The 13,605-nt window shown below is 47.9% G+C and overlaps 1 protein-coding gene across 1 annotated transcript in view; it reads right to left on the bottom strand.

Moving 5' to 3' along the window:
- Window positions 1–4,148: 4,148 nt before the first annotated feature.
- The window catches only part of CIMAP1C (ciliary microtubule associated protein 1C), a 28,395-nt gene continuing 18,938 nt past the window's right edge, over window positions 4,149–13,605 (bottom strand). The window contains exons 5-7 of the mRNA XM_089906971.1: window positions 10,958–10,974; window positions 5,259–5,310; window positions 4,149–4,572 (exon numbers count right to left, since the gene is read on the bottom strand). Coding sequence (XP_089763097.1) covers window positions 4,410–4,572; window positions 5,259–5,310; window positions 10,958–10,974 — 232 coding nt within the window. The 3' untranslated portion in view covers window positions 4,149–4,409. The remainder of the gene's footprint in view (window positions 4,573–5,258; window positions 5,311–10,957; window positions 10,975–13,605) is intronic.

Consider the following 13,605-nt stretch of genomic DNA (forward strand, 5'->3'; position numbering starts at 1 on the left):
TGATACTATACATAGAGAATCCTAAAGATGCCTCCAGTAAACTACTAGAGCTAATCAATGAATCTGGTAAAGTTGCAGGGTACAAAATTAATGCACAGAAATCTCTTGCATTCCTATATACTAATGATGAAAAATCTGAAAGAGAAATTAAGGAAACACTCCCATTTACCATTGTAACAAAAAAAATAAAATACCTAGGAATAAACCTACCTAGGGAGACAAAAGACCTGTATGCAGAAAACTATAAGACACTGATGAAAGATATTAAAGATGATACCAGGGCTTCCCTGGTGGCGCAGTGGTTGGGAGTCCGCCTGCCGATGCGGGGGACACAGGTTCATGCCCCGGTCCAGGAGGATCCCACATGCCATGGAGCGGCTGGGCTCGTGAGCCATGGCTGCTGAGCCTGCACTTCCGGAGCCTGTGCTCCACAGTGGAAGAGGCCACGGCAGTGAGAGGCCTGCATACAGCAAAAAAAAAAAAAAAAAAAGATGATACCAACAGATGGAAAGATATACCATGTTCTTGGATTGGAAGAATCAATATTGTGAAAATGACTATATTACCCAGAGCAATCTACAGATTCAATGCAATCCCTATCAAATTACCAATGGCATTTTTTAAAGAACTAGAACAAAAAAAATCTTAAAATTTGTATGGAGACACAAAAGACCCTGAATAGCCAAAGCAGTCTTGAGAAAAAAAAGTGGAGCTGGAGGAATCAGACTCCCTGACTTCAGACTATACTACAAAGCTACAGTCATCAAGACAATATGGTACTGGCACAAAAACAGAAATATAGATCAATGGAACAAGATAGAAAGCCCAGAGATAAACCCACGCACCTATGGTCAACTAACCTGATGACAAAAGAGGCAAGGATATACAATGGAGAAAAGACAGTCTCTTCAATAAGTGATGCTGGGAAAACTGGACAGCTACATGTAAAAGAATGAAATTAGAACACTCCCTAACACCATACACAAAAATAAACTCAAAATGGATTAAAGACATAAATGTAAGACCAGACACTATAAAACTCTTAGAGGAAAACATAGGAAGAACACTCTTTGACATAAATCACAGCAAGATCTTTTCTGATCCATCTCCTAGAGTAATGGAAATAAAACCAAAAATAAACAAATGGGACCTAATGAAACTTCAAAGCTTTTGCACAGCAAAGGAAAGCATAAACAAGATGAAAAGACAACCTTCAGAATGGGAGAAAATATTTGCAAACAGATCAACAGACAAAGGGTTAATCTCCAAAATATATAAACAGCTCATACAGCTCAATATTAAAAAAACAAACAACCCAATCCAAAAATGGGCAGAAGAGTTAAATAGACATTTCTCCAAAGAAGACATACAGATGGCCAAGAAGCACATGAAAATCTGCTCAACATCACTAATTATTAGAGAAATGCAAATCAAAACTACAATGAGGGGGCTTCCCTGGTGGCGCAGTGGTTGAGAGTCCGCCTGCCGATGCAGGGGACATGGGTTTGTGCCCCAGTCCGGGAAGATCCCACATGCCGCAGAGTGGCTGGGCCCGTGAGCCATGGCCGCTGAGCCTGCGCGTCCAGAGCCTGTGCTCCGCAACGGGAGAGGCCACAGCAGTGAGAGGCCCACATACCGCAAAAAAGAAAAACAAAAAACCTACAATGAGGTATCACCTCACACCAGTTAGAATGGGCATCATCAGAAAAATCTACAAACAGGAAATGGTGGAGAGGGTGTGGAGAAAAGGGAACCCTCTTGCACTGCTGGTGGGAATGTAAATTGATACAGCCACTATGGAGAATAGTATGGAGGTTCCTTAAAAAACTAAAAATAGAATTGCCACATGACCCAGCAAACCCACTACTGGGCATATACCCAGAGAAAACCATAATTCAAAAAGACACATGCACCCCAGTGTTCATTGCAGCACTGTTTACAATAGCCAGGTCATGGAAGCAACCTAAGTGCCCATTGACAGACGAATGGGTAAAGAAGAAGTAGTGGTACATATATACAATGGAATATTACTCAGCCATAAAAAGGAAAGAAATTGGGTCATTTGTAGAGACGTGGATGGATCTAGAGACTGTCATACAGAGTGAAGTAAGTCAGAAAGAGAAAAACAAATATCGTATATTAACACATATATGTGGAACCTAGAAAAATGGTACAGATGAACCGGTTTGCAGGGCAGAAATAGAGATACAGATGTAGAGAACAAACGTATGGACACCAAGTGGCGGAAAGTGGCAGGCGTGGTGGTAGTGTGATGAATTGGGAGACTGGGATTGACATATATACACTAATATGTATAAAATAGATAACTAATAAGAACCTGCTGTATAAAAAATAAAATAAAATTCAAAAAAAAATAAAAAAGAGTAACTGGAAATAACACTGAAAGACTGAATAAATAATAGTAAGGACCTTTGAAATATTAAACTATTAATGACAAGAAGAAATGTTTATAATGTAATGTAGGATATAGAACAGCTATAAACCTATACCTATGTTTTAAAAAATTGTAAACATAAGTTTGTGTGTGTGCAAGTGTGTGTGTCTGGGCTTCTGGCCAGAGAATGCTGTAGTCCTGGTTTCCAGGGTCTCTATAAGCCCAAGTCCCCATAGCCAGAGCATCCTGTAAGCCAGGCCCCGCCCTGGGAGAAGAGGACTGAGGGAGGAAGAGAAAATAACAGAGGCGAAGGATCAGGGCCACAGCAGACAGAGCCAGACTTCAGGGCTTATCTCCAGCACCCACAGAGAACTGCAGAGACCAATAGAGGGAAAACAGAGAATGAGGCAGGCATGGACCACATTGCAGGGGTGTGAGGGGAAGGCTGAGGCCCCAAGATGGAGCTCACTCTAAGCCATGGGATGCAGGGCAGAGCAGCTCCCAGTATATTCCAAGCGTGGCTCCTGGAGCTGGGGCCAAAGCTTCAGCATCAAGCCTTACAGTTACGTTAGCCCAGAATAGGCAGGAACTGACACCTTGTCACAATATCCAAAGGTCTTTGGCACTGGCAGTGTTTAGGGGGAAAGATGCTGGAGTTATAGTAATGTTGAAGTCTATCCAATAGCTAAAACGAGTGGAGCTTCAGTCAACATGCTTCTCTAAATTTGTGCTCTGTGGGTCTACCACTAACTCCCTCTACTTTTCTGCAAAACTTTAACAGTGACAGAGAAAATTTAAAAAGAAAAAATAATAAATAAGGCATAACCTAGGAAGGCCAGAGGAAGATGACCCAGCAAAGCCACATTCTGGCTCTGGGACTGGATTTGCAATACCTACAAAATCACCAAGGGATAAGAGCCTTAAGCAGGGTATAAAAGGAGGGTAAAACCAAAATTTTAGACAATAATAAAAATAAATAAATAAGACCTGGTTTTGCACTTGGGACTTCAGGGGATTAAGGGAGCAACTGCAAAACCAACAGTTGTTAGGGACAAAAAGACAGAGAAAAACTTTGCTTTGAAAGTTATCACTTGTTTGGGTAACCCCATTATATCTGATGTTTTTCTTTTCAGGAGGTTTGATGATGGACTTTAAATACAGACCTGAATGTTTTGACCAGGGAGTGGGGGTAGAAATCTCTGCCAAATACTTTTAGGCTTCCTACCTCATCCCCATCCTCTCATCACCCAGTGAAGTGGAAGGTGGGGCTATCACTGAGGGCCAGAGAGGCAGAGACTGTGGACAATGGTTAGTGGCACAGCCAGAAACAGAATCCATGTACCCACCCCGCCACAACCCCAGTTTTTCCCGTGTCTCCCCAGGCCACCTCCTAGTTGCAGGGGGTTGTGAAGTCCTTGATGTCTCCTTCCTGGGGCTGATTGAAACCAACCTCATGCGTATGACCTCATTCAAGATGCCAGAGGTGAGAAAATGCCAATGCCCCTGGGGGACACTGCCAAGCAGTCCAGCCTCCCCTCACTCTCACTTGGGGAGTACGACAGATCTTAGACCAGGAGAGCTCTGCACTGGAGCGCAGTCTCCAGCACCTGGTGTTTGAGGCTCACCTTTGCAGGCAGACAGCAGGGAGGGGCTGCCTTATAAGATCAAAGACAGCTTTTTCCAGATGGACAGAAGAAAAAGCTCTTGTGAAGAAAATCATCATTCTTTGGATCTGCTTAAGGTGATGCCCAGCCGTTCTTTAGTTAATCTCTCCACCTACTTAGGAAGAAAGGTAAATCATTGACAGCTTCTCACTAGAATGACTTGGCCCAATATTGTGGTTATAAAACCTTAGGCTGGTAAATTCCCTCATCTGTGAAACGTCCTTCCCCGGAGAGCTACTGGAGCGCGGCAGACATCCAGCGATCTGAGAGTGGGCACAATTAGATCCATCCTGAGATGGGCCAGAGAGGCCTGCTCTGCCACCCTTCTCCCTGCATGGTCTGCTCCATGTTTATTGAATCAAGATGGCATCTGGTTCCCCCACAAGCTCTGACCTAATGGGTTGGACTCTAAGACAACCGTAAAGAGAGTCACCAACCACTGGCCTGGGGGCTAGTAACATGTTTCCCTGGAGGAGAAAGAAGGATGCCCTCATTGCCTGGGGTTCCTGTGGAGCGAAGGGAAGACAGAATCAGCGCGCCCACCCAATTCCTTCACACTGTCATGATCTTGGAAGAAAACACTCTGCAATTTGCTTTGAAATCTTAAAAAAAAAACAAAAAAGCTAAGTCACAGGAACCTCAGAGAACAACTGGTCCAACCCCCTGACTGTTCTGAGAAGGAAACTAAGGCCCAAGGTCACACAAGGAGGATGAGGTGGACCTCAGTCCGCAGCCCCCAGGGTTGGCCTCCACTGCCTACAGCTCACATCCCCAAGACCCAAGCTGCAACGGGGACTGAATCTCGGCTGCCCAGAGGGGAAGTCTAAGGAGCAGGAGAGAGAGGAAAAGAAGGGGGAGGACAAAACACAAGGTGGCAGGAAGCAGTGTGAACTTGCTCAGCGCAGTTTTACTTGATCAATCGTAAGAGGGGCGCGGGAACGGGAGTGGGAGCCGCTGCTGGAACCACAGGTCCCCGGAGTCCCATCACTCAGCGATATGATGGGTGGCCGGGGCTGGAAAAATGCTATGAGATTCCAGAGAGCTCAGTCTCATCCTGCTGGATTATAACCCTGTTATTGACACCCCTGAGGCTTGTTCTGTCTCCCTCGGCCCCAGGAGGGGATGCAGGCTGACCCAAGCCCAGGGCTGGGAGAGAGGGGAGGTAGGTGGCAGGAGAAACTGACTCCCCAGGGCCACACCTGCCATCAATGTCCCTTCTCCCTGAACCCCAATTCCTGTGTCCACTGAGGCCTCAGCCATTCACAGGCTGTGCCATGAGGGACAGCGGGAGGAAAAACTGGGGTGAGGCTTGAGGGTCCTCGAGTGCTGGGAGCACAGTCCTCACCTGCCAAAAGGTTAGCAGATAGCAGAGATTGTGCGGTTCAGCTGTTGATACTCAGAAGACAGAAAAGGCCATGGGGGTTTCAGAGGGGAAGACAAGCTTCCGGGGGGAGGTGCGGCTACACCGGGCTGGAAGGGTCATAATTCTATTCCGGAACCATTGCCACAGGCTCCCACACATGGATCAGAGAGCATCCTTAACAGCAGGTGCCCGCTGTCATTCTACATGAAACTCTCCCCAGCATGCCAACACTTCCAGGAGAAAGTCAAAATCCCATCACGTAACAATAATATTCAGCCATAAACAGAAATGAAATTCTGATACATGCTACAACATGGGTGAAACTTGGAATCATTATGCCAAGTGAAATAAGCCAGACACAAAAGGACAAATATTGTATGATTCCACGTATAGGCTGTACCTAGAATAGGCAAATTAGTAGAGACAAAGTAGAATGGTGGCCGTCAGGGGCTGGAGGCAGAGGAGGGGGGTGGGTACAGAGTTTCTGTTTGGGAAAATGAAAAAGTTCTTGAAATGGATAGTGGTAATGGTTTACTGCATTGTGAATGTACTTAATGCCAATGACTTGTACACTTAAAAATGGTGAAAATGGTAAATAAACTTCATGTTATATATATTTTACTACAATTTTTTTAAAATCTTTACCCTTGAAACTAATGTCGTATGCGAATTATATCTCAATTTTTAAAAAATCCAACACACACTGCCATGCAAAGCTCCTGCCACCTCTCCCTAATCTCAAGAGGGCATGGGACTTCCCTGGTGGCACAGTAGTTAAGAGTCCGCCTGCCAATGCAGGGGACACAGGTTTGAGCCCTGGTCCGGGAAGATCCCACATGCCACAGAGCGACTAAGCCCGTGTGCCACAACTACTGAAGCCCGCACGCCTAGAGCCCATGCTCTGCAACAAGAGAAGCCACCGCAACGAGAAGCCCGCACACCGCAACAAAGAGTAGCCCCTGCTCGCCGCAACTAGAGAAAGCCCGCGCGCAGCAACAAAGACCCAACGCAGCCAAAAATAAAATATAATAAAATAAAAAAAATAAAAAGAGAGCATGTGCCTAGAATGATGGGAGAACCAGAAGTCTTGCCGAGTACAGGTAAAGTCACCACAGGCACGCGGTTCATCCCCTGAATGACCCTCTGTCCTAGCCTCTGCAAACTGATGCCGCCTCCTGTCGGCACCATGTCCTGTCCTGTCTCCGTGACTTTGCACGTGCTGTTCCTTGGCCTAGAACTCCAGCTCCCCCTTCACTTCCTGGCTAATGCCAGCTGGTTCTTCAGGACTCTACGGATGTGCCACCTCTCTGTGAATTCTCTCCCACCATGCTCGTTACACAAGCAGAGTTACAGCCACCCTCCTCTGGGCATCCACATCTCCTTGGATGCCTGCATCAAGGAACCTATGCCGACATGTGCTGAATTTGTGGACACATAAGATGATACCACCCTGTTGAAGTGAGGCTGGACAAGACAGCCCAAGACATCAGAGAGAAGACTCCAGTTTCACTTGCTGTAGGTATTCTTAATTAAAGCAACAACAATAAGCCACATCGCTGATCAGAGGTAGAATCTGGGTTACTTCCTAAGCACTTTCAATTTGAATGTAAGCCATGGCTTAAAAGCAGTAGATTCATTTCTAGGGTCAAGCTTAATATTAACTTCCCAAGAGAATGCAGTGATATTTTGGTCCACTAGCAACTGAGAAAAAAAAAAAGAAGATAAGGACTTAGAGAAAATCAGAAGAGCACCTAAAAGCTGGAGCTACACATCTCTCTAGGAGAATTTTTAAGTGGCCCCAACTAGAAGAATTTAAAACATTGATATTAGCTTAAAACCTTTATGATCTATAAAAATGATAATCTACCAATCAAGATTTGATTTCCTATTCTATTTCGGTACAGAGGATACTGAATTTACATAAGTAAAATTACATTCACTAGATGGATGGATAGACAGATAGATAAATAGAGACATGGAGGCATAGAGACATAGACATATATGTAACTAAAAATACTTAGATTATTTGAATCCTTGTAAATCCATGATGTGACTTGCACCCCTGCACATCTTATACATCAGCAAGTCCAGTACTGTGTCTATGTCCCTGTTTCCTCATCTAGACCGGGAACCACTTGAAGACAGGTCCCTTTGTTTGTGGTCCCAGCCCAACAGAGTTTGGCACTTTGTAATTTAATGAGTTAGTCTTTATTTCTCCAGCGCCCAGCACAGGATGTGGTTCTCAGCCAAAGCTTAGGATGTGCTGGAAAAAAGGAAGGAAGGACCCGACCACCGACACAGTGTCCTCCACTGTAAAATGGCCCGTCTCCTGACATAAGCACGTGGAGAAGCAGAAGTAGCTGCAGACAGAGAGCTGTGTGTCCCTGCTCACTAGTCCTTCCGCTGGGGAGGACAGCAGGAAGGTGAGGAGGCCCAGCAGAGTTGCCTCCATCGCTGAGAGGCCAGAATGCCTGAGTTCTGGGGCCACAAAGGCTGAGGCAGGAGCCGCTTGGAACTCTCCACGAGCAGCTCAAAATCTGCAGTTTGGGATGATGAAATCCAAGTGAAATTTCAAGACGAGACTGTTCACAGTAGCAGTATTTGTAAAAGCAAAAACCAAAACAAACACAAACAAATAAAACCTGAACAATCCAAATGCTCTTTGAAAGGAAAATGGGTACATGGTGATAGAATCATTCTATGAAATACTGAACTGTAATAAAACGGGAGAAATCACAGCTACATACAATCGTATGAATAAATCTTAGCAACATAATGTTGAGTGAAGAAGTAAATCTCAGAAGATCACATGTAACATGATAGATGCCTTTCTATAAGGTTCACAACTAAAATCAAAAACATATTTTCACTCATCACAAGGAAAAAAATTTTTCTATTTCTTTAATGTTGTAGCTATATGAGATGATGGATGTTCACTAAACCTATCGTGGTCATCATTTCATGATGTACGTAAGTAAAATCATTATGCTCTACACCTTAAATTTATATAGCACTGTACGTCAATAATATCTCAATAAAAACAGAAGAAAAACAAAAACAAAAACCTATTATTTCGGTATACACAGGTATGTGATTTTGGTAACATTACCCAAGCTCAACAAAACTTCCAGTTCTTCCTTCTTTCTAGGTACCTGCCCTCTTGAAATTAGGGAGAGCCATGGGAAGAGCTTTGGCAGTGAAACATCACCAAAGCGTTCAGTGTCACTTTGGAGCAGAAACATCTAACTACGTGTGCTTAGTTCTTACTCTCCTCCCCTCCCAAAGCAAACCCCAGATCTTAGTGTTGAATAGCAATCTCGTAGGATGGTGGCTGCACCGTGCCTGGGGCCCATGTCTGCAGTGGTCTCGGCCAGTCTACATTTATTTCTCAGCATGAGTGAGAAATATACTTTTGTTGGGTAAAGCTACTGAGATTAGGGGTTATTTGTTACTGTGGCATAACCTAGTTTATCCTGACTGATACAATAATAAAATTATATTTAAAGTCAAGAGAATAATAAACACAAAATTCAGCATTGTAATTAACTCTGAGAGGGAGTCAGGAGAATAGGATAAGGTAGGAGCACAAGACAGGTGCAAATATTGTTAAGGCTATGGATCTTGGGTTGAGTTCTGAGCCCATACGTGTTCACTATATTGTAAACAAAAATATATCACTGTAAACTAATGACTTCATTAATTAAAGTGGCCCTGCATGGGCCAATAATGAGTGTGTCATAACCAGGGTTTGTGATTACCCAGCTCTGTGTACCTGAGGTCCATTTAAAAAGGAAAAGAAAAGAAAAGAGAGTGTCGTTCAGATATGAGCTGGAAACCCAGCCACAGTACCTGCCGAAGGGCGCTTGCCTCTCATCCTGTAGCAATGAACACCCGCCAAAGTGCGGAAGGAGGGCAGGGGACGAGCTCAGATGTGTGGCTTTTTCCCCTAATTCCCTGAGGTCCAGGGCCAGAGATGCCATTCCCCGCAGCCCCTCCTCCAGACTCCCCCAAGGAAACTGTCCAGCCAGCTGGTGGGGGAGGTGGGAGACAGGAGCATCACAGAGCCTTTGCTCCTGGCAGCTTATCAAATCCGCCCAAAGCCTCATTTCAATATATTTGCATGAAATGGTTTCATCCCAGATTCTCCTCCTCCCTCTCCCCATCGCCGCCCCCCCCCCCCAGGGTGCTCGCAGGCCTGGCCTGGCTCAGTGTCCTCACAGGCCCCTGGACCAACACCAGGCCCCCTTTGATGATGTCATATTTACCAGGAAGAATTCTGCTTTTTCTGCACCCCGGGCATCATGAATCTTACATAATTTTTTCTCCTTCCACCATGATGCTAAAATCACTGCATTCGATGGGGAGCCATTGGGGAGTTTTCAGCAGAAGAGGATGTGGTGGGATTTGCGACTTGAAGGCTGCTCTAGTTACCAGTGAGGGACAAGGGTGGAGGCGAGGGGACCACTGGGGCAACAAACAAGGCATCCGAACTTGGGGTGGGGGGAGGGAGGCAGAGGTGTGGGAGGCCCCTGGGCAGACCGAGAGCCACTCAGAAGGTGGAATCAAGAACTTGGCAGAGAGTCAGAGAGGCAAAGCCTGACTCCACGGTCCCTGGGGAGGAAAGAGGAGCAGGCCTGCCACCCACCTGCTCCCGACATCACTCGGGGTGTGGAGAGGGAGAGAAATATCCGGGGAAATGCCTGCATGAAGTTGTGGCCTCTGGAGGAGACTGGGCCGTAGGAGGGGGTGAGGCGGGGACAGCCATTTATCTTTGAACTTTTAAAACTAGTTGTATATATTAATTTGACCCAAAAAACTCAACTGAAAAAAAAGCACTTAGAGCCAGAGCTCCTCAGTCATGCTTTCTTACACATGTGAGGTTCCAGGAGTTCATAGGCCAAGAAATTATGCCAAGTTGGGTTATGTGGGTGCAGGTTTTTTCTGAAAAGGGGTCTATATATTTTATTGAATTCTCAGAAGAGCCTGGTGACCTGGTAGTACTAATTAACATTTACATAACACCATACTTCAGGCTCTGCACTATATATATGTTCATTTAATCCTCACAGCAGTCCTGTGAGACAATCTACTGTCATCCCCATTTTACATATGTAGGAACTGAGGCACAGGGAGACTAAGCAAGGTGCTGAGGTTTGCTCAGGTCAGTGAGATTTGAGTCTCCAGAGCATCAGCCACTAACCTGGACCCAGTCTGGTTCTATACTGAACTTGCCCAGACGGACAAGTAAGGTCCCAGGGCACAAGCGCTCACCCCAGGTCTGAGGTCAGACAAAGCTGGGCAGCCAGGGCGCGTGGACCTCTGTGCTCCCAGCCCTTCTCATGATCAAGTTCAGGGGCAATAGGAAATCTGGGCCCCTCACTGTCATCCCGGCCCATGACAGGAAAGGCAATTTTGTGCCAGGGTCAGCTCAGGAGCAAACATGGGGGAGGGAAGCCGCCTTCCAACACCCACTGGTACCCCTGCTGCTACTGGCACCCCAGGCGCCACTGCAGAGGCCAGCCTAGCCTGGCCGACCCCCTGCAGGGACAGGGCTCCTCCTTCCTCAATAACCAAGCCTTGTTGTCTCCCTGGCCTCTCCTCCACACCTCTGCCGTCAGCCTCATCTGTGGCTGAGGACGAGCCCCAGGCTCTCCATGCTGGGTGGGCCCAGCACCTCTAGCCTCACTTTCCCTGTCTCTCCTCCCTGCTGTCTAGCCTGAGCAGGGGTTGGTCCCTGCCCACCAGGTCTTGTCCTCTGAAGCCTTGACTGGGTCTAGCCCCGCTCCCTCCTGGGAGTACGTGAGCCCCTCGGCCAGGCTGGAGCCCTCCCCCAGGGAACTGTGGGGCAGAGGCAGGGCCTGGAGTAGAGGCAGGGTAAGAGGCTGCCAGCAGGGTGGGGCTGCCTCAGGAAGTAGCGAGGGCCCTGCCCTAGGAGACATGTGAGCAGAGGCTAGACCCCCAGTCTCTGAGAGGGGCGTGGACCAGCGGTCACGCCCAGATCTCCAATTCTCCCTTTCTAGGACTCTGTGGGGGGCATGGCGACACTTACAGGGTGTCACAATAGCATGTACAATGGGCTCCAACCAGATGGACCTCAGAGCCTGCTCTACCTTGATTTCACAGAGGGACAGTGGCGTGTCCAAGGTGCCACAGCATCTTGAGGTGCACTAGGGGAAGGGCAGCCCTGGGGGGAGTGGGATATGTTTGGAGGAGTGGCTGGTCCCTTGAACAGGAGGATCCGAGTAGCTTCCTGGAGGACAGAAGACATACACAAGGGTCCCTCAAGGTAGATGGGATATCTTCAAGCAAAGCAGATGGCTGGACTCAGACATCCTGATGGTGGGTCTCAGTGGGGACGCTGAGAGCTTGAATGCCGAGCCTAGCAGGAGAGTCCCCTGTCGACAGCCCCCCACCCCGCAGCCCACCTAGGACAGAACCCACCCTGGTGCACCGTCTCAGCCTGACAGGGGGACTGCCCCAATTATCCTAACAGTGTGGCAGTCGGGGGGGCAGTTCTGGGCCTCCCCTCACACACCCTCCTCAAGTCGGAGCTCTGTCTGCCCACCACAGCCTTCCTAGAGCAGGGTCCTGGCACTCACCAGCCCCACCCACCTCCGGGCCCGGCAGGCAGCGCCGACACCGGAGAGGTTGCCCCAGCTGCAGCTCCTGAGCTGATTTTTCCCGGTTCCGGTGGTGACGTCAGCCAAGAGGGAGCGGGCTATTTTTAGCGGGTTCTCCGCTGCAGCGAGAGGGCTCAGGAGTGCCAGCGTGGTCGGTCCCACACCGTTCTCAGCTTTTAGCTCTTGCAGGGAATGATTCTCGCACCCAGCACGCTCTGATTACCAGGGTGACCTGAGCAGCTGCCAGACATCTCCTTGTGGGCTAAGCCCGCAGGCGGGAGACATGAGAGGAGCCAGGGCAAGCCTCCCCACCACTCTGGTGCCCGTCACATTCCAGGACCATGGGGGCAGAGGGTGGGGTGGGTGAGTGACTTCACTGGACTTCGTTGGCTTGATTGGCATAGCCTACCTGGTGCTTCACGGGGTGTGAGGAACATTCCAGGAGCCCACCTGCCTCCACCCTTTGCAGAAGGACATGCCATGGAGGGGGTAGACATCGGTCACCCCAGGGAAGCGGAGCTCTTTAAGAAGGGCCCCGCGCACTCCCCTTGACAGGGGTCAGACACTCAAATGTTTTCAGGGGGGTTCAGCGGGTGCCAGGAGTGAAATGATCTGCTTTGCATATAAATCGTTTGTGCCATTCTTCAATTCCACAGAGGGATGTATGCACACTGTGTTGATAGGTCTTCTCGTTTTTTTAAGAGAATTTTAAAATTCAAAATCTGTTGTGGAATCTCCCAGGTTTTAAATGTTGGCACCCAGGTCAAATTTTAAAAGAACATTGTATGATTTAAACAAAACACATTCGGGAACCACACCTGATCCACAGGCCAGGAGATGGGAGCAGTGTTAACAGTGGGGGCAGCTTTCTAATGCCTCTCTTGCCCCAAACCAAGATGTGTCCCCATGGGAGGCCCCTCCATACCCGGGGGCGGAGCGGGCCTCAGGACCCCAGATCCCAAAGGACAAGGCACCACACGTTAGGGCCCATCCAGCATTTTTCAAACAGTGATCCAGGGAAACTAGTTCCTAGAGCAGTTCAAAGATGTTCCTTATTTATGGGCAAACACTCTGGGAATCTCTGCCTTAATTAAAGAGAAACAGACTTCTTTACTACAGGACTTGTCTGATCCTTTAACATGCAACAAGGCGCCTTGTGAATCTCTGGGAGCTGAAGCATATGCAGTGCTTCTCAAAACAGTTCCACGCGGACCCCATTTTCAAGGCAGGCATACACATTAACTCTGGAAAAACACTATTGTTCTATGGAATATGGTTCTGGAAGTAGGGCTCACAACACTGACCTAGGCAGTCCACAAACCAACATCCTAGGGTGGCTGGAGCACAGGAAGGGTGTGGAGAGGGGCATCAGAGAAGCTGAGACCAGCAGGCACTGGTCAGGAGCATGGCTTTGTCCTCAGGGCAGTGGGAACCACCAAAGGGTTTAGACAAGGAGGGGTGTAGTTTGGTGGACCGCTCTCACCGCATGGCGAGCAGACTGAAGAAGGGACACCAGGCCGGAGGCAGGGAAGCTGGTGCAGAGGGGATGGGTCCCAGGGGTGT

This window comes from Delphinapterus leucas, chromosome 2 (assembly GCF_059928025.1).
Source record: "Delphinapterus leucas isolate spDelLeu-1000000601 "Yukka" chromosome 2, BTC_Dleu_Yukka2, whole genome shotgun sequence".
Taxonomy (NCBI): domain Eukaryota; kingdom Metazoa; phylum Chordata; class Mammalia; order Artiodactyla; family Monodontidae; genus Delphinapterus; species Delphinapterus leucas.